The sequence below is a fragment of the Styela clava genome, chromosome 8 (assembly GCF_964204865.1).
Source record: "Styela clava chromosome 8, kaStyClav1.hap1.2, whole genome shotgun sequence".
In the NCBI taxonomy this organism is placed as follows: domain Eukaryota; kingdom Metazoa; phylum Chordata; class Ascidiacea; order Stolidobranchia; family Styelidae; genus Styela; species Styela clava.
Genome location: NC_135257.1, coordinates 18,530,031 through 18,555,223, shown reverse-complemented (window position 1 = coordinate 18,555,223; position 25,193 = coordinate 18,530,031). Strand labels below are relative to the sequence as shown.

General features: G+C 36.4%; 2 protein-coding genes and 1 long non-coding RNA gene across 3 annotated transcripts; 2 read left to right on the top strand and 1 right to left on the bottom strand.

The window, feature by feature from the left end:
- Window positions 1-1,359: 1,359 nt before the first annotated feature.
- LOC120346399 (P-selectin-like) lies at window positions 1,360-10,524 on the bottom strand. Its single transcript, XM_039416126.2, has 13 exons — window positions 10,366-10,524; window positions 9,879-10,120; window positions 9,402-9,582; window positions 8,311-8,383; window positions 7,650-7,753; window positions 7,327-7,408; window positions 7,147-7,241; window positions 6,771-6,855; window positions 5,579-5,673; window positions 4,917-5,075; window positions 3,597-3,773; window positions 2,845-3,081; window positions 1,360-2,079 (listed from the first exon to the last, which is right to left on the bottom strand). Exons 1-13 carry the CDS (start codon window positions 10,424-10,426, stop codon window positions 2,054-2,056), a joined length of 1,617 nt encoding a protein of 538 aa, XP_039272060.2. The 5' UTR covers window positions 10,427-10,524; the 3' UTR covers window positions 1,360-2,053.
- Window positions 10,525-13,880: 3,356 nt separating this feature from the next.
- On the top strand, window positions 13,881-19,054 carry LOC120345811 (glycerophosphodiester phosphodiesterase domain-containing protein 5-like). Its single transcript, XM_039415364.2, has one exon. It carries the CDS (start codon window positions 14,019-14,021, stop codon window positions 15,675-15,677), a length of 1,659 nt encoding a protein of 552 aa, XP_039271298.2. The 5' UTR covers window positions 13,881-14,018; the 3' UTR covers window positions 15,678-19,054.
- Window positions 19,055-23,848: 4,794 nt separating this feature from the next.
- LOC144425904 (uncharacterized) lies at window positions 23,849-24,824 on the top strand. The gene is made up of 2 exons (XR_013477717.1): window positions 23,849-24,315; window positions 24,573-24,824. It is a non-coding gene; the product is annotated as an uncharacterized LOC144425904 (long non-coding RNA).
- The last annotated feature ends 369 nt before the right edge of the window (window positions 24,825-25,193 follow it).

Sequence of the window (25,193 nt, the reverse complement as noted above, 5' to 3'; positions counted from 1 at the left end):
AGACGTTTCATACATAATTTCGAAGCGTTCCGAGGAGTCAAACACGAAACCACAACAAGTTCTAACATAATAAAAGTCACCTAAAAGATGTGATTCCATACACGTTTTTTCCTATTTTACTTCCATTCTCTGTTTTACGTTCGAATTAATAATCGAGCATTCTGTAATATGTTAATATTAAACTAAAAATAATGAAGACCCTGTTGGAATATATATACTAAATAATATTTTAATTTAGAAGCAATCTTACTATTTCCGAAATATCGTACGCTTTCTTAGAATCTACCACATTTTATCAAGTCTGTCTATGTTTCGCCCAAGAACGGTTATAACTCTGATCTAAGAGACTGTTCCGCCGTGTTTTTCATACGATGGCATGTGTTATCAAATCTTCTGTGGCTTCCCTGTTTTTCCGGTGATTTGCCGGACTTGTTCATAGATTTTTTGTGCCAATGTTCTCCGCTAACGTCCACTTACAGTCGTAATTAAACTAATATATTAATTTTTGAAGTTGCTGAACGTTTTTAGTTGTGGAGTCGCGAGTATATGAAGGCTTTGATTTTATAAAAATTGGGGTCGCGAAAAAAAAGTTTGGGAACCACTGCCCTAAGGTAAGCCTCAATTTTTTTTTTGAATTATAGTAGGGTAAAACGTCACGCCAAAAGGATTGTCGAGGTTGATGAGCTTTAGTGGTTACTCTTGTTGTTTGACACATACAGGACTCCATGCACTTCCAATGGTGAAAGCCGTGCTCGGAGTCGGGACGCAGTGTGCATTTCGGGCTTGCAGGATTATAAACTGAGGCTGTCGAAAAGCTGTGTGCTCTAATCTCGCGTTGGTGGACGTTCGGTATCCGTGTTATGGCAGTTTCAGCTCCGGGTGATATGTTCCGCGTCCAAAACTTTCTCGGTTATTTGATTTCTGTTACCGTTAAGTCGTGAGTAAAGTGCTGTATTATGCTACTGCAATAATAGTGCAAGTTTCAAAGCTATCTGTTGCAACGCAGTTCGGTATTTTGCTACATTGATTGGGGTGTACATTGAGTGTAGTTCAGGTGTCTCAAAATTCTTTGGATGTGACATTCCAGAGCTCCATCTGACTACGTATCCTACATATTACCTTTCAATCACTTAATAGTTCTTGCCAGCCTGTGGGACGATCTCCGTAAATGCGCCCGCGACCAAATCACAAGCCCTAACGCCTAACGGTATCCCTCCTCTCAGATCGGTACCCAGAGCAAACTATTCTATCATATTCCTAACGTTATGATTATGCTTGCCGGGTGCCAGGCATCCAGTTTCGACCATGGATAAATCATAATCCACCCGCGCCAATCTTTTGACTTAATTTAGACTCAACTTACACTGGATATACATTTATTATTATTGGTTGTCGTCAACACACTGATATAAACAATTATCGTAAAAGAAACAAAATGAGAGTTGTTCGAAAGTTATGAAAAAATACCAGTCAATGACAAATTGATATACACAATTATCGTAAAATAAAAAATTAGGAGAAAGTGATGAAAAATGCAAAATAATGACAAAATGTATTGAAATAAACAATTCAAATACGCCTATAAACGATCTTTGTTATTTTAAAATTCATTCCACAAGGGGAAATGGCACGGACAAACAGTTTATGACATTGGGCCTTATTGGAGATGTGGTAACTAGATGTTGCTGGAGGTAAAACAACAAAAATCGGTGCTCCTGGAGTATGTATACCAAGATGTCGCATAACCTGAACTCTGACCTGGTACACATACTATGTTCAGGTTGTGCGCCATCTTGGTGCACATACTTCAGGAGGTTCCAAAAATTATTTCTAGTATGCCACGGCCACAAAAGTTTAATTCATTGTTCACGGATGCCAAATTCTCATGATTGTAAATGTCCTTAAGCATATATTTAAGTAAAGTTTGGATGATGCTTCAAGTCCTCTTCTATAAATTTTGTAAACACGGATAACAGACTTAAATCGGGTAAGTTTTGTTCAAGATTAATACGTTGTTGTTGTGTTGAGATCCGTCTTCGATAGTCTGCAGTACTCATCCGGTAATTGGTAGATTCGCCACTGAAAGTATGATCAAGTAAATAAATTATATTGAAATGTTTTTTCAGACACAGCAAAATTATAAATAGTAAAATTATAAACTTTCACATATGCTATTTTACTAAAGTTGTGTAGTACAACGCTTTCGTGATATTATAAGTAATGAAAGAGATAGGACCGCATCTGAAATTTCATTAATTCATGTATTTCAGATGGTTTGATAAAGGATAATTTAACTATTTGACACTTTGTTCACTGTTCAATGTTGAAATACCAAAACCGATCGATCAACTATTAATCAATTTTGACCAAACCCGTTTTCGTGGAAAAAATATTGTATAAAATCGGTTTCACTATTTTAGCACGCGCAGATTTTAGAACCCATTTACCGATTGCACCCATGAACATTTGTATCACGTACATCAGCACCCATGTACATTTGCACCCGCGTACATTTGCACATCCGGACATTTCAACCCATGTACATGTACACTCAAATATAAATCCACTCTTGAGCAAGTGGCTATGACTTTGTTATGAGTGGGTGCAAATGTACATGGATGCAAATGTGAGTGGGTGCAAATGTACGCACGTGCAAATATCCGCGGGTACACATGTTTGTAGGTGCAAATGTACAGGGGTGCTAATGTACATGAGTACAGATGTCCGCGGTGCAATCTATATGCGGGTGGAATATTGTTATGGGTATGGATACAAATTTCCGTGGGTGCAAATGTACGTGGGTGCAATGTGCTGCCCCCTAAAAAATAATCAAATTATCCCTACCAGGAATTCCTGGATTTGATACAAGTTGCAATATTTGTCTGCAATTGATTCTTCGCCCACGTCTATCGTAGAATTGGGGAAAGCATCCACCACAGCTACTCATACGACATAGTATGTTGGGGTTGTAGTATTGACTGGCATAGTAGTAAGGCATCTGCTGGCCGTGTGTGATGCATCTGTAGTTTTCACATTGTTGTTGATTACAGTTTGGCACGACATAACCACCTGGACATTGACCTGAATTAAATAAATCAAAATGAAATAATGTAGTATCATTCAAATGCTGGTCTCTACTATATTGCATATTGCCTAATCAGAATTTTGAGCGGTTATATTCTAATAAAAATTTAAGATTCTCTCTGTCAATTAGCTATATACAATAAATAGAAGATACGAAAAGGTACATCTAGAAGGGGATGGCCGAAGTTTTGGACTTCTCCCTGGGAAATTTCTTAGCTAAAACATCAAAATTAGGGTTTAGTTGGGTTGTGGAAGCATCGGGCGGGCCAGATTAAACTACCCAACGGGCGCGATTTGTCCCGCGAGCCATAGTTTGTCCATGTCAGAGTTAGGGTTACAGAGAGCTAGTATATATATGTTGCTAGGTTATATAGTATATGCTTTTTAGTTCAAGGCAAGACGCCACATTTGCGGATTATAATGTTGTTCTATATGTTTTATACGGTTCTATATTTTTTACGACGGTGAAAATTAGGTTATAAGCTAATTACAAATATTAAGTATATACTTACAATTTCCGGTAACCTCTTGATTAAAATCGTAAAAGTGAACTTGACAACCATTGCATGATGTTCTACACTGTGCGTTGAGATTTGCTGGGCATCGTGCAGTATCACAGTCGTTTCTCAAGCAGTTTGTAGGGCATTGCTTTCTGCCTAATCCACCAAGTACTATCCATAGAAGTGCTTCTGTATTAAAATGTTAAACAACTTTACATTTGAAAATTGGTTGACAGAGCATTTGCACCCAGGAAACTTGCACCTGCATACTTTTGCACCCACGGACGTTTACACCCACAGACATTTGCATGGACATTTTAATCCATGTACATATGTACCCACGGACATTTGCATCCGCATACATTTCCACCCATGTACATTTGCACTCGCGTACATTTGCACCCGCGTACATTTGCACCTACGTACAATTGCACCCATGAAGATACGCAGATGCAAAAATCCGCGGGGGCAAATATCTGTTGATTCAAATGTACAGGGGTGCGAATGTCCGCGGTTGCAAAGATAATGGAACTGAAAATTCTAATCTATTTCACCAAGTTTATTATTTTAGTTTGTTCATATAATCACGACTTAATGCAGGAAAATCATAAAATAAATGAGATAATTTGTTTCAATCTGAGACCTCGCTTAGTTGAAAACAAATATTTCACTAATAGTCTAGATCAGGAGTGTGCAACATTTTTCACTGACCGGCCAAATTCAAGTAACTGAGTGAAGCCGCGTGCCACACCTTTCTATAATATAGACTTTCCAGTCGTTACATGCACAAAAATTGTTTATTTTTGCTAGCCACCTCACGGCATTATTAGGGTTTCTATAGAAATAGTGAGTTAAACGCATAAACTTCTGAAGAAACTGCTATTTAAATTTATCGCCACACCGACTTCAATTCAATTCAGTGAAAAACACGTTTTTGTAATGTATATTATATATTTTGCAACATAATTTTGCTAGCTAGTTTTGCCAATATGACAGTGGCACACAAGTTCTGGTATAGACTTTGTGGCGCAGAAGTATTAGAATTGCACGCACGTACCAGAAAACCTAAACCAAATACTCCGTTCGCGGACACACCATTTAAAATTGTTATTTCTCCGGGGGCCGCACAAATTTTTCTTGCGGGCCGCAGTTTGCACACCCCTGGTCTAGATTATTTCACTAAATTATTATTATATATTGATATGAGTTCACCGATATAAATCGTACGAGAAAATGGGATTGTATGAAGATCCTCTCTTAGGCAAGATCGTGGAGTTAAGATGATTAAACGGAGATCTCTCATGCTAGATCCCATCTAAAAAATAATCTCACCTCTAGAAATTGTTCGTTTAGGTAAATCCCAACAAACTGACGTTCCACATTTTGTAGGACAACAAATCTTCTTGTCGTCATCGCAATCAGCATTGACGTCACAGTTGCTGTCAGGACATGAAGTGTGTTCGTGAGCATCAGGACATTTGGGATCATATTCTGAAAAAAATTTATCAACATCAAATCTTCAATTTGTATGTTGGAATTGGATTTTGGTGCTATGCTATGGTGATAAAACATTATTTAATTGACAAAACAATGTCTCGACACAACTGCCATATGATTCGGATTATATCTTTTTTTGGCGCTCTCAAAATATGTGCAACAAAATTTCGCACAACTCGAACCCTAACCTGGTACACATACTATGTTCAGGTTGTGCGCTATCTTGGTGCACATACTTCTGGAGGTCCTTTTTTTTACAAAAAGTCCAGTTAATCCATCTAGTGTTTTCGATTTACAGTTCTGGTCGCTCACAAACCTGTTGCCTGCTCCGGACAGGCGGTAGAACATTCGTGAATATTCAAAATACTGATGAGTTCAATTCTGTTCAAACAACATTTTTCAACGTGCCCAGTCCAATTTAAACCAAGAATTAATTTCAAATTGACCTGGCTTTCAACTGTTTGAGAATTTAAATATCAATAATTCAAGAAATTTACTTTTGCAAGTAGGTGGTTCTTCCGACCATTCTCCTGTCCAAAGACAAACTACTTTTTTTGCTCCCCATCTTTGCAATCCAGATTTGCAGTAGAAACTATTAAAAAAGTGAATTTTTTAATTTTACTGATGTTAAATAAGGGTTCCATTACATTTGAACCCACGTACATTTGAACCCATGACAATTGCACCTGTATGCTATTGAACCTATGGAATTTTTTTTGTTTCACGGATAGTTAAACCCATACTAACCCTAACCCATGGGTTTTAGCACCCGCATATAGATTGAACCCGTGGATATACGCATGGGTTCAAATGTACATGGGTTCAAATGTACGGTCACCTAAATAAGAGTTATTTCCATATATAAAAATATTCATTTTATTAAAGGATTTGTATGAGCAGTAGTGTATTCGTAAACTAGGAGATGAGCACTAACATCACGTCTTTGTGCAAAGGTCGCACTACGAAAAAAAAATGACAAGGCAATCGTCTTCTACAGACTCCGAACCTGACATAGACAAACTAAGGCCCGTGGGGCCGAATCCGTTCGCTTGGTACTTCAATTCGGCCCGCCTGATGCTGCCACAACCAATTTTTGGTGTTTTAGCAAAAAATAGCTGAGGAATTTGTTGAGATTGAGATTAAATTTACTTTTGGCACATGGCTTATCTTTTTTAAATTTTGCTTTTGTAACACTGTAAATATTGTTCATTAAACGTATATTTTTACGTCACTTTTACAGGGACCTCTAATCTAGGTGAGCAAACTTTTGGCCCCTTGTCTGAAAACCTACTCTTGCTCTTAACTATTTTCGAGGTAATGCAATTTGGTTTAAAAACATTTTTGTCTGTCTGTAATTCTGCCTACTTTACATTCCTGAATAAATATATTTGTTTATTTTCAGAGAGGCGGTAGATGGCGCTTAGTTACGCGTCTGGTCTGATTTGCCTCGGGCAGAGATTTGAATTCATAACATAAATTGTAAGACGCGATTACAATTTTCTTCATTGCAAATTAATAACGGCTTTTATGTTTGTACGAGGTCACATACGAGGATAAATAAACTTATATTAAGCGGTAACGGCTTGTTTGTCAACCGGCCATAACTAATACGCGTTACCAAATCATCAATCAAACCTGAGTATGAGACAACTTAGTAATATCATTGGAATAAAATATTAATCAACACACCTGCAGTAACTCGCGTAATTATATCCATCCGTGCAATCAAATGTTCCTTGTTCGGTCGAGAAATCTATTGGTTCGCAAATAACGTCTAAAATACAAATGACTTGTGAACGCAATATGATGTGAACGCACCAAAATGTTTGTGTTACTACTTTAAACGGGCACGATGATATCGCAAACCGCAGAAATATTTAGTAGTTCATAATTTCACCAATGAGAAAAATTTGCCAAATGAATTTATCAAAGTACGTTCACGAAAATCAGTCTGATTTTACCCAATAACTACGTGGTGGATTTCAATTGTTCATTGGCACAAAAGAAACAAATATAACAAAAACTGAATGTTTCGAATCTTCCAATCAATACTTTACATTCTCACCTTCACAGGTTGGTTGTATATCTGACCATGTCCCGTCTTCATTGCAGATTCTTTTTCTTGGTCCTTTGAGTTGTTTGTGAGAATCACAGACGAAGCTGAAGAAAGATTATTGTTACAAATTAATCTAAATCAACTGGTTAATTTGAATTTTGAAGATAGTTTGCGGGAGACTCCACTCACTTGCATTCATTCTGATATTTATTCCCAGTGCATTGCATAAGTCCTGATTGCCCATCAAAACTGAGTACTGTGCACTCGACAGCTGACAAAAAAAACATAGCAATACCCTCTCTATCGTGAGTAAAAATTTGTAAAAAAAATGAATCTGTTGGACAGTTGCCAAATACTTTCTGATTTTTTAAATAAAAAGTGAGATATTGTTTCTAATATTATTGCTGTGAATTTCTGGTAACACATTACGGCAAAGAAATCTCAACACAAATAAGTTACTTTATTGAAACTTCTACAGCCTGTTTCCAAATATTAAAACCCAAATTACATACCTCGGCATGTTGGCACTTCTCCATTCCATTCAAGATTATCTTGGCATGTCAATGTAATGCTGGTGCTTCCATCTTCAAGAACAAAACCAGGTTTGCAAGATATACTGGAAAAAGTAATATAAAAGTAAATTTATGATCAAATATTTTTCAATCTTACACAACCAAGCAGATTATAAACGAAGCCATGATTCCTCCATATTTTAATTGTGAGAACAGGGATTTAAACAGTGGTTCCCAAACCGCGTAAGAATTTAATATGGCCCGCCGAACTTTTGGTACTCCTTCAGTACTTCCTTTTTGCGGACTATATACCACTAATTGTTACGTTATTATTACAGTTTAAACACGTGTATATCTGGGAAAATTCACCTATACGGGTATCTCAATTATATGTACCAATATAGTATTAGGATTACGTACGAGTCTCGACCTTACGGGACTTTTCCCGGTCCGCGAATACTCTTCTGTTTATAATTTTGGCCCCCGGTTGATCATCTTTGGGAACCACTGTTTTATATTGACATCGATGGATATTTGAGAATTAAACTGATTGACTTGTTTACTAATTCTTACGTCAACTTTATATTAAAAGTAGGCATTGTTTACTAAATTAAGGTATTTGTCGATTTTCAATAACACGTACTACCATTCTCGTACTTACATGCAATTTTGCGAGTCGGAACATGTAAGCGTTTGGGTTTCCATGTTTATTTGTAGAGGAGAGCAAATGAGTTCTGTAAACGAAAGAGAATCAGTTCTAAATTCGATTGGCTAGATTGAATAATTGTGTCTGTGGTGAAAACGAAAGAAATACTGTTATATTACTTGAGGATCGTATTGCACAATTCAATAGCATATGCATGTAAAACCTTTGTAATTTGGGTCACACACGGAATTAACAAACATGGACATGCACACGCGATAATGCATTTGAATGCAAAGATCGAATATTTAGACACCAACATTTTAGGTACTCCCGAAGTATGTGCACCAAGATTGCGCACAACATTAACATAGTACGCGTACCAGGTTAGGGTTCAGGTTGTGCGTTATACTGGTGCACATACTTCGGGAGTGACACATTATATAGTCAACGAAGAAGTTTCTAGGTAAGCCAGACAAAATTCCTAGAATATTAGAGGTTGTAATTGTTCTCCAATCGACACTTTAACTACTAAATATTCAAACTGATTGATCTAATAATTGTAATTTTTATCGGAAAAACATCATCAATTCAGACAACAATCTATTGTCCATTTGGTCTATTTTGTCAAATAGAGATATGTTGGATTGTGTTGGGTTGGATTTTTCACGAAAATATTGAATTGAATTTAGAAAATTTCCAACAATTTATTATTTTTATATTCACGATAACGCAGGAGTGTTGTAATTTTATGCCTGATGACTACATAAAATTAAAAATCATTGGGAAAATAAAATATGCGAATTCCGGTACCCCCGTATGGTGTGTACCAGGTTAGGTAGGGTTGGGCCATAATTTTATTCCGATTTTCCTTTTTTTAGTTCTATTATACCCCATGTCCGTAGTAGGTTTCAGTTTCTTTACACAACTTGATGTCGAGTAGGCGAACAAAATTAGTTACCACCAAATTGGTACATACACTTCAGGAGCGCCCAAAATCCTTCACGAATAAAATCAGATTGCGATGAAGGTTTCATTAACAATGGGAGTTGATTAATTTTTTAGGTAAATATGTGTAACACCAATGTCAACGAATTACCTTTACTTACTAATTTCGCATAGAACACCTCGAAAAGTATCCGTTGGTCTAGTTGTTGTTCCTAGGCCATTATCAGAGCCATCGGGAGAAGCATCAATTATAATTGCTACTTCAGTGTAGGTTTTACATCCCACCCACACCGAATCCGGCAAATTTGAAATCGTCCCATCCCTATTTTTTAATACATTATTCTGTAATGAAATTAACATGTATTATTCTATGGAAATAAACTTCTCTCTATGTTTTCATATACTTTTGACAAAGCTTCTGTTTCTTTCAAGTTTCTGTTTACATAACACCATACATCATATTATGTTGAATCCATTTTCATCTCTTCAAAACGAATACAAATGTTACAATCATTCTAAGGGCCTTGTCGGTTGGACAATCATATAAAAGTATCAATATCTATTTATGTACGATAAAGAAAATGCTATTTACAGAGTTCCAAATCGGTATTTCCAAACGAAGAATCAAAATTTCTCACACTTGGATTGTACGTCATTCCTAGAAACACTGCATAGGTTGCCCCGGGTCTCTTTTCACGTCCATAATTTGTAATTTGGTTAAAATGCTGTATATCGTATATATTGGCAGGTAAAGCATTAGATTCGATGCACTTTTGTTCTGCCTGTGCACTTGTGATTACCACATCCGGGTCATAAAAGATCCAAAAGCATCTTCGGTTATAAACGACTCCGCCTTCTTCGCGACAGATGTGCTGTTTTTCTGCAAATTAATAAAATTACATTCATTATAATGATATAATAATGGGCGGGAATTAGTCCATGGCCCCCAACCCCAATTGCTACGCCTATGGCGACAACTGAAAATCATCGGCAAAATTTAAGATTTATGTATCGCAAAATTTACTTGCTGTTCTTTCTTTCTTTTTTAATATGTTTATCTAAACAAAATATTGTTATAATTTTTATTTATTAATAATTGTCTGAAACATAAGATGCAACACTTACCTTCTGCTGTGGAGCAGATAAATCCCATAAACAACACTAAAAGTACGTTACTGCCTAACATAATATGGTGCACATTTACAGCAACAACAAAATAGTGATATTTTTGACCAACGCCTTGTTTCACTGAATATTTTTTCAACCGCAAACTCACCCGGCGGCACTTTGTACCATCATCAAATGAGATTATATCTAAATTAATCCGTGTGATGTCTCCGTTCAATCGGACTTTTTTATTTATTTATATTATGTACCACTTATTTTAAACGGTGATTACTACTTTCTCCTGATTTATATTGTAAACATGTCAAATACTCCTACTGTTTTAACCAGTTCTTTATTAATTTCTGTCAAAACCTTTTAAGCTACCTAACCATTAATTAAAAGAATCATCTGAGATTCAGTATTCATGGGTTTATATTCAACCATGCATGTGCTGATAGTTGGATATCCGAGGAGTCAATTCAATTCATTTTACTAGATGGCCGAGACCATTCAGTTGACTCTGCTTTGTCTCTCTTGGACAAAAGTATTTTACATAACCGGGGAGAGACGAACGCTCTTGCGCGGTGTAAGGCGAAACGAGGGAGGCAAAATAAGTTCGGCCTTAGCTTTATCTGGGGAAACAAATGCTCGTTCGAAGGAAAAGTGAAAATACGATACACAATATCGGCCGAGATTTAATTGCCGGTACTGTAGACAAAGGGCCATTTCATAGATTTTCTTTTGGATGAATATATTTTACATTAGAGATAAATTTAAAATTTTCGAACGGGTTCTCTTTTGTATCGTACGCAATAACAACAGGTTCCCTCGTTTAAGAGAATGTATGTTTGTCTCTACGTGAGCTTCATTTAGATGACAAGTTTTTTTTTTCTTGTAGTTTTTTCCTAGCATGAGGAAGTTATTGGGCCACGGAATTTGTTTTTCAAAGAAAGTGCGAGCGGTCCATGACCACCGCTGTCGGTGACGAGCGGCAGGGATTAATTTAACATCAATCATTAACGTTCTACTAAGCTATCGATATAGCAACAGGAGTCGGGATTTGCGCTCACACCGGACCGGAGACCGAAAATGCATTATTTGAAACTTCCGTCGTACTATCTTTACATCTTTCGTTCGTTATTTTCGTTACGCCACAACAGTATAATGTAATAACACGTTAGTCACGTAGGGTGTTGTATTTATGTCCAAATGCTAAATTTTGGTATTATTTATACATACAGTTTCTCTCGTATTGTGTTATGTTTTATTTATGGATGTTGTCTTGTCCCACAAATTCCCTCGTACAAACAGTTTTGTATACTCCACCCTTACCCCTGTTACCACACTCACCCACTCTCCTTGCACAGCTGTCTGTATAAGGGACCATATTATATGTATTCGATTTATTTCTATTTGAAACTTTTCAAAGAGGGTGCATGCTGCACGTTTGTGTTTTAGGCCAATATGGTCTTGTGCATACATCCCGTCTTCAGTAATGATAATCTATCTACGCTTTTGTTGCTTTTTACGAGACAAATAAACATATATACATACATACATTTTAATCAGGAAATACATACGTCAATATATATCATGCAAACCGTTTTAATCTACAATGAAATATTTTAAAGGGCTTGTATTGTAAGTTATCGAAATGTTTATATTCTCGACGGATAGCTTTGATGATACGCTGTTAACTTTATTAGTGATAAATTTATATCAAACACGCGGCGAACCCAATTGTAAAGTTTAATCTTCAACTTAATCTTGTTAACATTGAGATAGGTCCCAGGATTTTTGTTAGAAATTGGATTAATTTTTCATCTCGAGTGAATAAAATTCATCCGGCTGTATTCAATAACTGTCATTTCGATTTCAAGGCATAAAATAATCGTCAGTCAGTCAGTATACAGTGCCATAATGGACATTGGGTTTTTTCTAATGTTTCATATATTCGATATTTGACGTCGTTGATTAAGTAAGACACGTATTCTCATTAATGTGATATTGGTATATATTCACACATGATTCGAACAAAATACAAAAGTATTACACTGGAACGTCGTCTTTATCTAAACGGAAAATGTTAATTTGGCTCCCTTATGTCGGGCGTCAATTTGACGTAACTTTTGACGCAGCGTGAAATCTCAATATTTTTACGTAATTCATATTTTTTTTATTTTATCATTATTGCAATTTATAAAATAAAACAATATTGCAATAAAATTGCAATAAGCAATATCAATCAACAAACAAATAATTCATAATTCAGAACTTTAGATTTTATTCGAATCACGTACGACATCTTGCGATCACTCTGATAAATTAATTATACACTATCGAATGATGGCATTTTGACAATGATAGCTTGAGTAGGAGGCTAGGAGCGACGCTCTGCGCAGTTGAATAGGTTACCGGACAGTCATTTTTCGGCAAAATTTCCGTTTTATGCAACATTAAAAAAAAGATAATAGAAGTATATATAACAGTGCTACAATAATTGAAATCGGCAATATACGACGCCTTTTAGTCAAGATATGATCGTTTAAAATTTTTGTACGAAGTTAGGCAGGGGTCTGGTATAGTTTAGTACCACATCCACTTTTAGTTGGCCTGGCTCAACAATTTTTGCATAGGTCAATCCTAACCCCCACCTGACTACGTCGCCGAAAAATTACGTCATTCCAACGTCACAGTGGCGTAATACCGAAGTATGCGGATGGTCGTACAAAACGCGCAGACGATAACCCGAAATCGAGCAGGCTATTTCTCTCGTTTTCTCGTCGCAACGATCACGATAGGAGAGAGATCGCCGGCTTTAGCAAGTTCTCATCGGCGGCGCAGATGCAATTTCGGGCGATCGTAATTATACTTTGGCAAGCCCTATGACGTGATGATGACGTCGTAGTGACGTAATTTTTAGATGGCATAGTCAGGTGGGGGTTAGGAATAACATATGCAAAATTCGTTACGCTATGCCCACTGGAAGTACTTGTGGTACCGTACCAAACTATACTAGACCCGTAATACGGCCCTGCAAAGTTTACCGGTACGGATGGTCGCGCAGACAATCTTCTGAAATCGAGAAGCTATTTCTCTCGTTTTCTCGTAGACGATACAGATAAGACTGTAGGAGAAAGATCGCTGACGTTAGTGAGTTCATTATAGTTGGCACATATGCCATTTCGGACGATTGTAGTTATAGCTATACTTTTAGCAAGCTCTGTGATGTCACAGCGATGTAATTCTTGGCTGACGTACTCAGGTGGGGGTTACAGGGTTAGGAATATTATATTAATAAAATTGTTATGCTACGCCCACTAGAGTAGAAGTACTTGAGGGCGCGTACTTCAGGAAACCCTCCACGTCTGTGTACCATTTACCCAGATTCTGAGATTACTTTCGTTTATGTTAAAGTTGTAATGCGCATTTCGTCAGGTCATTGTACACTGTATGACAGTATGATTCCAGTCTACCCCAGCTGCCAGGAGTAATGTTGAAACCTAATATTCTCTCCATTTCTGCATTTTGTGTGTTTATAAATAATAATATTTTTTATTATAGTCAGATAGTCAAAGTAGAATTGATGGCCCAAAATTACTGAAATCGATTGATGTGTGAACTGGCAGCGATATGATAATATCTGATATTTTGATCATTTATAAGCGGACATGTCTAATAGTATCGAATATTACTGTCGTATTATAAACAGTGGAATTTATGGATGCAAATGGAAGATACCAGATAATGATAATGAAGAAACGAAAATTGTAGAAAAGGTTTGGTGGTCGGTTTTGCTTCTAATTTTAATGCTTGCAACAATGTGGTTGTTTTGCTGGAGCGTTTTCAACAACGATTACAATGACTTTGAGTGGTTTATTTATGACAATTCTGGCATCTGGTTTGGATTTGGGATTTTAATTTTGGTTGTTTTTTCACTGGTCGTCTTCTATCTCGTCATATTGGCATGTTCTGGGATTGTAATGATTGCAAGAGGGAAACAGAAACATCTACATTTATGCCATAAGATTTGTGTTGTAGTCTCGTTTCTGTTGATTCTTGCCGGAATTATTCTTGTTCAACAACTATGGAATGAAGAGTATTATGCAGCTGTTATTGCTTTGAAGATGACCGGGCCGTTTCTGCACATTGCTTTATTGTTTGTGGTGACCGCATCGTCCTGGCTCATGTTTTATGAAATAATGAGATTTGAAAATCGGGTTATATGGTTGTCATCGAACATTGGTGTTTTGGTTTTATTTTTACTTGTATTCTTCATTCCATTACTCATCACGTCACCCTGTATCGGACCAGAACTGGGCTCTATTCCGAAACCATTGCTCATTGGACATAGACTTGGGAAAGTAACAACCGCACCTGAAAACACAATTTTAGCTTATGAAAAAGGAGCGGCATCTTGCTCAAATTATGCTGTTGAAACAGACATCTCGATATCTATGGATGGTGTTCCATTTTTAATGCACGATTGGGATTCACTAAAAAGGACAACAAACATTGAGAAAGTTTTTGCGAATAAGCCGGATCAAGCGCCATCGCTTTTTACTTGGAATGAACTTCAGGAACTTGACGCTGGAAGTTGGTTTCTTCAGCAGGACCCGTTCAACACAGTACGCTTTTTATCAGAAGGAGAAAAGACAGAAATTCGGCAACAGAAAATACCAAGTTTAGATCAAATAGCCCGAATGATCGGACAAAATAGTATAATTTTTGATCTGTATCGTCCATATACTGGAAACCCATATCGTTTCAATTATACAGAAGTCGTAATGAATGTTCTTCTTAATTCCGGATTACCCCAAGAACAAGTATTATGGCTCCCGAGTAATAATCGTGAAAACATCCACGAGCAAGCACCAGGTTTTCGACTTGTTTCAGTCTTTCAATCTATTGATTTTCTGAAAGAAAATAACATTGACATTGTAAACTTAGGATATCTTGAACACACTCCAGAAAGTATCTCAAACTTTGTTCGGAACAACATCTCAGTTATACAGTACGTTGTGAATACTCCTTGGCTGTTTTCATACACTTGGTGTCAGGGTACAACGTACGTAACAACAAATGAATGTGAAAGGCTTAGCAACATATCTAATCCAATATGGAGATTGTCAAATGGTGAATACATAGCAATGTGGGTTTGTTTAGACCTGTTTGCTCTTATCATTCTTGTGCTGATTTTCATGATTCAGTACACACGTGCTAGATGCTCACATTTTCCATGGCTGACTAATTTGCTTTGTGACAGAAGATATTTAGAAGGTACAGCAGCTACAGGCATCGTAAATATAAATCAGAGTTTTGATGACTGAATATTTTGATATTTCATAACCTCTATGCAATCTATTGTAATTAGCAATATTTTATTTTTGATCTAGTGGTTGTAAAACATGCCTTTAAATCTATGGAAAGAACACCCGAACATTTTGGTTTCGCTGAAAACGTTATAATTTATTTTAAATACATGTTTTGAATAATTTAGTTATTTTTATAAAAATTTTTTTACATTGCCAAGGCCATGAAACAGTGACAAACTTTTTAGGATATTTACTGCTATGAATTTACTGCTATGAACAAGTCTAACATCGAGTTATGAAAAGTACAAAAGAGCTGAACATTAAATACTAACAAAATATGAGTATTTGTTCAATCAACCAGCATAAGTTTCTTTCCAAAAACAAAGAATTAATTTGAATCAGCATATCGTTCTTAATTCTATTCTTATTATCATTCATTATCTTTATTAATTAATCTTTATTTGACAATTCTTTTTCAGTTAGCATTTGGTGATAGCTGGCTTTGATTGTTATATGATCATGATATCGCAACACCCTATGTGTATAAAAACATTTCTACTGTGTATTCAATCTGGTTAGAAATCACAATGGCCCTGGCTCCATCATGTTTTTTGTTATGGCCACTACCATACTACTGACATTCTCACATTATGTGGGAATAAATTTAGTAATCAGTAGTTTTTTTTCACCCTGCTGAAAAATACACACAGAGTGATGTAATATTAGATTTGATTTCAAGGCTAAAGGAGGTGCGATAAGCCTGTACTGGTTAAACTGCGACTTCAATGAAGAAGTCTAACAATTAATTATACCAGTCGAACATAACATGCTAACAGAATTTTTCTTATGAATACGTTCAATCACATTTCACATATTACAATTCTTTCTCAAAATTATTTATAAATTAATTCGAATCAGAATATCTACCATTTTTATTTTATTCTTAATAATATCATTCATATCTTTATATTTAATTCCTTGTTTGAAAATTACTTTTCTGTACGATACATCTAGCATAGCATCCCTTTTTTTCTATATTTAATCATTGACTTTTATTATGCATTCTTTAATTTATGATTAATACGTACTATTTTTTAAATTTCCTTAGCTGTATAATCTGCATCAGTCTATAGTAGAACTGTTTCTCTTACAGGGGTGTGCAACCTTAAATACAGAAAGGCCGGCTACAAATAATTGATTGAAATGGCGGGCCGTTTCTTCATTTAACATAGGCTTTCTAGTTGTTGCAGACACAAAAACTTTGGTTAGTGATTTTATGACAAGCGTTGTTCGCTTTGCACAAGATAGCTGTTAGGATATTGTGGCGTCATAGGTATAGATATTAAATTGGACTCCGGTATAACCTTTGCAACGCAAAGGGATTGGAATGACGGTACTCGCACATACCAACTTAATTTTGTGGGCCGCTCACCATTCAAAATTGGCATTCTACGCGGGCTGCAACATTCTTTCTTGTGGGTCGCATTTGGCCCGCAGGTTGCATACCCCTGATCTATAATATAGGGCACTCTTTTATTAGCAGTTCAGCACTGACATTATTACACTTATGCAGTTTTTAATCTATATTTGATGTGTACTTATTAATGGCTAAATCATATGGGGAACCACAATGTCTCTGGTTATTAGTCCATATTGTCCAGGATGGGGTCAGTTGGCCAGTTATTTGTTTAAGATGCATGGACTTGATTGTGAAGGAAGTCGTAACTTACCTGCAGGTAAGTAAAACCCTCTTGAGGCAACGAGGAGACCAGCAATTCTTGCATTCATAAATATTCCACAGGAATCGAACCTATGCAGGGTAGTCAGAAGGTACAGTGGCAAGCATATTTCTAACACTTAGCACGATGTGCCATACTGCCTCCAAACTATAGTAGAACTGTTTAATTATTAACATTGATGTCTTTTTCTCTATTTAATCATTTCCTCATTGCATTAGCTGTGTAAATTGTGCCAGACCGTAGTAGTACTGCTTGCTCCACAATATGGATCTCTTTTTCATTATTTAATCATTTTTAGCAGTTTAGCACTGACATTATTACAATTGATGCGTACTTGTTAATTTGTTGGCAATTGATTTTAAAATGGCATTGGCTGTGTACTATCATGAACATATATTTTTATTACCGAAATTTTCTATGCAATTTATGCAGTTTTTTAGATAATATTGTTCCTAAATTTATCGAATTTTTTCCATGCGTGAGTATGTAAGAATTGCATTTTTGTAGACTGAACATATTCTAGAGCAGTGGTTCTCAAACCATGGAGCGCGCCCCATAAGGACCATTTTTTTAGGGGGAGTGAGGCTAATTGAAAATTAAAGTATTTGTTAGATTTGATGTTGCCCTCCTTATTTTGTATATTTACATTTCTTTATTTTTTAGAGATTGTGATTCCATCCATGTATTTTGAATAAAACATACTTTCGCCTCACTATCTGTTATTTGTAGCGTATTGTTATCTAGTTATTTTTGTGGTGGGCATGAGACTTGACAAATACTGAAAAAAGGTGTCTTAAAAAGTTTGAGAACCACTCTTCTAGAGAAAACATAACTTTTGTGCAAATTGTCCTAGGTTACTGACATTTTGGTGCTCCTGAAGTATGTGTATCAAGATGGCACACAACCTGAACATAGTATGTGTACCAGTTTAGGGTTCAGGTTGTGCGCCATCTTGCAGCACATACTTCCGGAGCGCCGACATTTTTGTGTGCAATTATACACTTGAACAGAGGTTGATTGTTATGTAAAATATTTTCATTTACCGTAAGTTATCATGAACTTTATGGGTTCTGTTTTTTTTGTTACCCCTCTCAATTTGTTTTATTATTCATTCTTGATATTGTGCTGTCCTAAATTACTGAATTCTTTTTCAATGCATTGAGTCTGTATCAGATGTATTTCTGTAGGCTTTTAAAATTTTATGAGAAAATTTTGAACTACTTCTACTTTAAGAGTATTTAACGTGACATGTAAAATATCTCTTTAAATGTTCGTAGAAAATTTTGAATTTAATTGTCTTGTCATCATTATTCCGACTTGAGAATTCAAAACTTCGACTCGACTCCAGGAAGATTGCAAATCTAACTCAATGACAATTCGCTCCACTGCCTTAGATCCATGTTGTCGTGAATTCTTATCAATAATCGGTATGCTTGTATGGATTTTATTTTATGTAGCCAAAAACCCTTCAGGTAGTGTAGGAAAGTGCGGGGAAGCAAAATACCGAGCCACATAACGCATTTCTTGCTGCTTGAAACCCATAGCCGACATGAAGCTTAATCATTTTATATAGATATATTTACTTTAATTTGTCATATTCTGGTATTTATACACCCCGTCTTTAATTAAGAATATAAAACAGCAAAACCAAAAGACTGGCGGTTAAGATTTTTCCAAGTTCATACAGCTAATAGATTGATGTTTAATGATAAGCGGTTCTGAGATTCACGAGGTTCGCAAACCCGTTCTTGTTTTGGACGTTACACAGCCGCAGAAATTTGTAACGTGCACCACAGCTAACACTAGCAGGGGTGTAGCCAAAAAGGGAAGGCGTACTGAAATTTGTAATAGTCAAGTTAGACTGTAACAGCTAGGTGGTCTGGCCAGAGGCCGCAAAACAGACTTTGCAAGAGAATTGTTGTTGTGAAAAGCGTTCCAAGCTACGAAACATTGCTATGTGTGACACAGTATGTTCTTGGCTCGACAGTGTGGCGCATCATGCTAAGTGTTAGGAATACGAAATTGGGAGGCAGACAACTCCACTACACACGGACAACCCGACTACAGATAGACCTGGTGAGTTGTCCGTGTAGTCGAATTGTCCATCAGCCCTAAACGGCTGACATGACTATGACAGTCACTGTACCAAAATTTGTAACCCGATTCAGGTGGTGTTAAGTTGACGAATGTTATTTAGTAACGTTTTTATGTGAAATGTTCGACTGTGGTTCGGTACCTGATCCGGTAATACGGTACATAGTTGACTCATATCACGAGATATTTTAATTGATGTTTCAATATAATCAAGAAGAATGGATCATTGTCACATGATTGGGTGTCGCTGCTTGATAACCAGCTTTGGTTCCCCGCGGCTTCCCTTCCCTAGTGAAATGTGTATTCAATATTATTTATTCGTCTTAATTTTGCATGTTAACTTTTTGTACTGGATGGAAAAAATAAACTTGACTATGACCTAAAATATCCATGACAGTCACGGTACCCCGTTCCCCGATACAGGTACTGGTAAGTCACCACATATGATTTTGGGGGAATTGTTCTGCGTGTCCATATATTTGAGCATTTCTCTCTTGTTAAGATTTTCATCGCGCGCTCTGATTTTCGTGTTGTCGACCGGGCAAAATCTTGTTATTAGCCCGCGAGCCGAGGCCATTTATCTTTCAGTTTCGTAGCGCACATAAGGTAACTACCTGAAAATGATTTTAGAATGTTCCTTAGAAATTTAGTAACAAATATTGCCTTGTTCTCACTTCCAAAAGTTGCACGTTTTACAGAAAAGACGCTTTTACTACAATAAATATGTGTTACCATCTGTCCTATTTCTCTGCTTTTCCGGTATCATGGGCCAATGAACGCAGACTTCTGCATGACGTAACAATCAAATTAGTCAGCTGTAGGTGGATCCCCAGTGGTCGGATGAATATCAGATGTACTACTACTGCTCGCTTTCGCGTTGAGTAGCCTTTCCATCGTTTTTTTTTAGTTATTATTATTAGTTCAGTTATTCTAAGGAGGTGTTGGAAAGTATAAGTAAGATATTAAACACTTGTATATCCTTACCATAAATAGCAATTTTAGTTGAGCATTAGCTCATAAGACGTTAAAAATAGGTACGGTGCGGTAACTCCAAGGAAGGCTAGACCTAGAATAATATGTCACAAACAACGATATTTTCTGGCTTGCATGAAATGTTTATGATTAATTTAATGACTCTTCTTGGCTATTCAGCAGACAAAAATTAATGGCTGTTTTTGTAATGCACGGTTGTGTGAAAGAGAAGAAAATAATCAATTTTACTAATGTCGGTTGGTCTGAATCTAAATTCATAGAGTCGACAAGAACCTGGGAAGCAATGATAGGTACTGCCGGAGTGGAAAGAAAGTAGCATTGGAAACGATTGAGGGGTGAGAAATCAAGTTGTAGACAGACAGTTGATGTTTTAAAATATAGTCTATAGTCCATACTCATACTGTCATAGGGCATTTCAGACTGTGATATATCAACATTTAGTGTAGATATAGTCTAGTAATGGTATGTAAACACTGCTGGACTGTAGTACATGCTATGAGCATATATACGCTCATTGAGTACATCAGATAAAATGCATTATGTATTCAAGGTATTAGTTAGTATTTAGTGGTATTTTTACACTCATGCTGTTCCAAATATGATTTTCTTCCTTATTTAGATACTGTACTACAAAAAAAAAAAATGGCAATGTTCCACCAATCCGATCTAACGCAGGCTCTAATCCCTGCTGCTATCAGTGCTATAAAATGGATTGAACAAGAAGTCTTGAAGCGTAAAGGTATATGAGAATTATAATAGTTGCAAACAGCTTAGGTGGGCTATTCATATTAAAATACTTTAGCACTTTTCTGCAATTGGAACTGCCCATCAAACTCATGTTGGAGACTTCATTGAGGTTTTCAATTCATTTTTTCTCAACTATGAAGATCTTTTAAGGTTAACGAGGCATTAATAAATAAAGCTGAGGAAATTGTTTGTTCACTGTATGAAGAGGATATGAAGAATGTAAATGATACCAGGGCACGTCTATTTAACACTGGCAAACATAAGGATTATACTTTCCACCCAACAATGATTCACTGAAGAAGCATGTGGCCCTCAAATCAGTTCTTGAGTTGGCAAACTGCAGGTGTAAGAAAAATAGTCAAAATAATTTATGCAAGTGTGCCAAAATCAACTAAAATTGCACAGATATTTGTATTGTTTTTGTATTGACTGCAAAAATCACAGTACACTTATAGAGGAAAAGTCGATTTTCGAGATAGTGGATTTCGAAAACAGTGAATTAGATATTGCAGTTGATTTAATAAGTATCATTTATTTGTTTTGTTGGACATTTGTTAGTGTCGTAGTCCTGTTTCTAGAAATAATATTGCCTTTGTTTAAATACATAATCACATAAACTAAAAAAAGACTAATCGTAATTTTTCTGTTCACTATGTTATGTACATATTGTACATTCATTTAATTTTCTTGACTTTTCCGGTAAATTTCTAAGTGGGAAATATCTTATTTATATGTGTTTTCAGGCTCACGATGTTAATTTGTGACTTCATTGCTTAAAAATAAATACGTTTGATAGCTTCTATAAAATGAATGTAGCTTTTTATGCTGTTCTTGTTGTAAACTGCTTGTGGTTATTACATAAAATTTATTCGCTAATGTGAATCAGCGTTGTTGGTGTCGCTGCTTTCGAGGTCACTCGCGACTCCTGTCACACAATTAAAGTATTTTTTGTTGTTGGTTACATGTATGCCATATTTTTCGTAATCTACCTAATAAATTATGATTGACTGAGGAAGTCTGATTTTGGTCAGGCAAAACATTAGGATAGGATTTACATATTTATCCCGGGGGAGAGGAAAGCCGATAAGACAGCTTATCCATATGGCGAACCACGGCCTCTCGTCCGGTTACCATTCCAAGTCGGGTATGAGATTAGTTTTTACTGTATTGTTTGTTTTCGGATCATGGACTTGGTGGTGGAGGAAGCCGTAACCGACCAGCGGTTACGTGAACCACCCAACGACGGGAGGAGTCCAGCAATCCTCTCGCACATAACCATCCCTGCATGGGATTCGAACCTGCGAACCCACGCAGAGTAATTAGAGGTGCGGTGGCGAGCGTATTCCTAACGCTTAGCCCGTTGAGCCACACCGCCGCGCCTTACAGGAATACATTTGTGTTAGTGTGCTGTAGGGCTCTCGAATTGCATAGTTCTTATGTATGTGTTGGAAACTTATGGTTATTGAATTTCCGGGAACCTCTTATATTCAATTTCGCATCACGATTGTGGAACAAGCTGTAATGCGTTTAGTATGTTCATTTTCACACAAGACTGAAGAATTTATTTAGTTACCAGGTGTGCGCTACGAAACTCATTTTCTGGGCGTTTTCAAGGCTTCGTTTCACGGCCCATATCCGTGGTAAGAATCTACAAGTGTTTAATAACTTACTTATACATTTTTCAACAACGTCTTAGCATAACTTAACTAACAAGAGAGCTACGCACAAATATATGGACACGTCAGACCAGAGCGAATCAGTCTTTACCGGTACCTTTGACGCTACCGGTACCCTCAAAAAAGTTCTGAATTTCCAGTAGCAAGAATTTTGCAGAATCAAAACGTACAGCCAGTCATGACACTGACTAAAATCCGTGTTCCCATGGATAAAAAATAATACAGCAAAATTTTAGACGAAATATCAAATTTCATAGAATTCACGCGAAATTTTGAAATAAATAAAAGTAATAGCCTTCTAGCGAAAAAATTAATCTTCGACCACTGAAAATTTCAAAGCAATTGGTCCAGTATTCGAAGAGAAAAGCGACTTTTTAAAAACGTGTCAAAGAACAAGAAAAACATAATATTGAAACGATCGGTATGTCCATTTCGTGTCCAATAATAACTAAACAGGGCTATGGAAAGGCTACCCAACTGAACGCAAGGTCGAGCAGTAATAACTAATATTCATCCGCTCGCTAACCGCTGATTCGATTCAATTGTTACGTCATGCAGAAGTCATTGTTCATTGCCGGAAATGTAGAGGATATAGGACAGATCGTAGCACATATTTCTTGTAGTAAAAACGTCTTTTCCGTAAAACGTGCAACTTTTGGAAGTGGGAACAAGGCAATATTTGTTACTAAATTTTTAAGGAACATTTTAAAATCATTTTCAGGTAGTTACCTGATGTGCGCTACGAAACTCACTTTCTGGGCGTTTTTCAGGGCTTCGGCTCGCGGCCTATATTGTCCGTAGTGTAATCAAGCAGATGAAGATATGGGAAGGTTTGGAATTTTTATAGGTATCAAATGTTGCAAAGCTGGTGTCCATTGTTTGTTACAGGAAATTTGTTGGTTGGCCGTAGCCGGTTAGGCTAAACTAGTGAGACGACCACGTCTATAACTCTGTTTTATTCTGTATGCCCATATTTATTCTTACCACTTGAGTCACTAGTGAACAGCTGTGTAACTTTCTCTTTCAGCTGGTTTGTCAGACCAATGACATTAAACAACATGATAGGCAACTCTGACGTCACTCCATAAGACTACAGGCGAAAGATTGTATTTCATGATACGCTCCAATGCACATATTTCTCGTCGCCTTTCGCGTCCGTTTTCCGCTTGCTTTTGCTACTCGGCGTCTTTTTTACGTGTAGTACCTGCCTTTTTGCGCCTGTAACAAAACAAAATAATCTCTATATCTAAGAAGTTTTGCTCACTTTGAAAGCTGGAATGGCAGGCAAGCTGTAAAGAGCAATTCTTGGCATTCATAGACGTTTTTTTTTTATCAGAGAAGAGTACAAACGCGATAGCGGGAAGATTTGTGTGGAACATTTTGCATATAATGACAAAGTTCAAAGTTAGTAATTTTAATGTTTGCGCTTAATCATTGAAATTTCATTTAAAGAGGGTGTCCTACAAAACTGTGCTGTGATACAATTCCATAACACAAAGTTTGCACCTATCGAACTTGCTTTTGTAGGTGAATTTATTAGACATATTACATATTCAGTTAATCGTAGGTAACATTGCTGGTACATAATGCATCGTAGATAGGTTTGTTTAAATTTAGGAATTTAGCTCATAGCCCACTAATTAATATTATCTTATATGCAGGAGGTTGCAGGGCTGAATTCAACTTGCAGCGACCGATCACCTGACGATGCTCATTTAGTTTGGCTCGAGCAAGTCTTCTTGAAATGCTTGTGTGGATGGAAACTACCTATATTTTTTGCCTTCCTCCGATTTTAGACAAATTTATTCTGAGGGATTTTGCATATAATTCTCATTGATTGTTGGCTGTTTATAATTCCTATTGATTGTGAATTCTGATTATAACAAGGAGTTAAAAAATTTTTACCTAATTTACTGGCACCTTTTTCTTGTCAATACTCCAAGCTGAGGTAATAAACAAGACAATACATTTATGTCATCTGAAGGCAAAATATGCACACTAATTATTAGTTTGGCACATTGAGTTAATACATCATGACAGAAAATACAAGTTAAAGATATGTATGACCATCACATGGTAATTAAATTAAAAAAAATTAATAGGGGCTGTGGAGTATGAAAAGTTCAAGACAAAGAAAAGAACAAATGTTTATAGCTCATGAACTCTCAATTTTGCCTCCATTGCTTTGTGAAGGCCAATATATTTCGAGTGGCTGAACTGGTTTACCTTTATGATAGCAACGATTTTGTATTTAATATAGCGATATTTTTTAAATTTAATTG

Bases quoted from the DNA above. Each gene is read 5' to 3' on its own strand.
- LOC120345811 (XM_039415364.2), top strand. From the start codon at position 14,019: ATGTCTAATAGTATCGAATATTACTGTCGTATTATAAACAGTGGAATT.
- LOC120346399 (XM_039416126.2), bottom strand. From the start codon at position 10,426: ATGTTAGGCAGTAACGTACTTTTAGTGTTGTTTATGGGATTTATCTGC. The intron at 9,583-9,878 runs GTGAGAAATTTT...ATTTCATTACAG, and splicing joins GAATGACGTACAATCCAAGT to AATAATGTATTAAAAAATAG. The intron at 5,674-6,770 runs GTGTGTTGATTA...CTTTTTTAATAG, and splicing joins AATTACGCGAGTTACTGCAG to TTTCTACTGCAAATCTGGAT.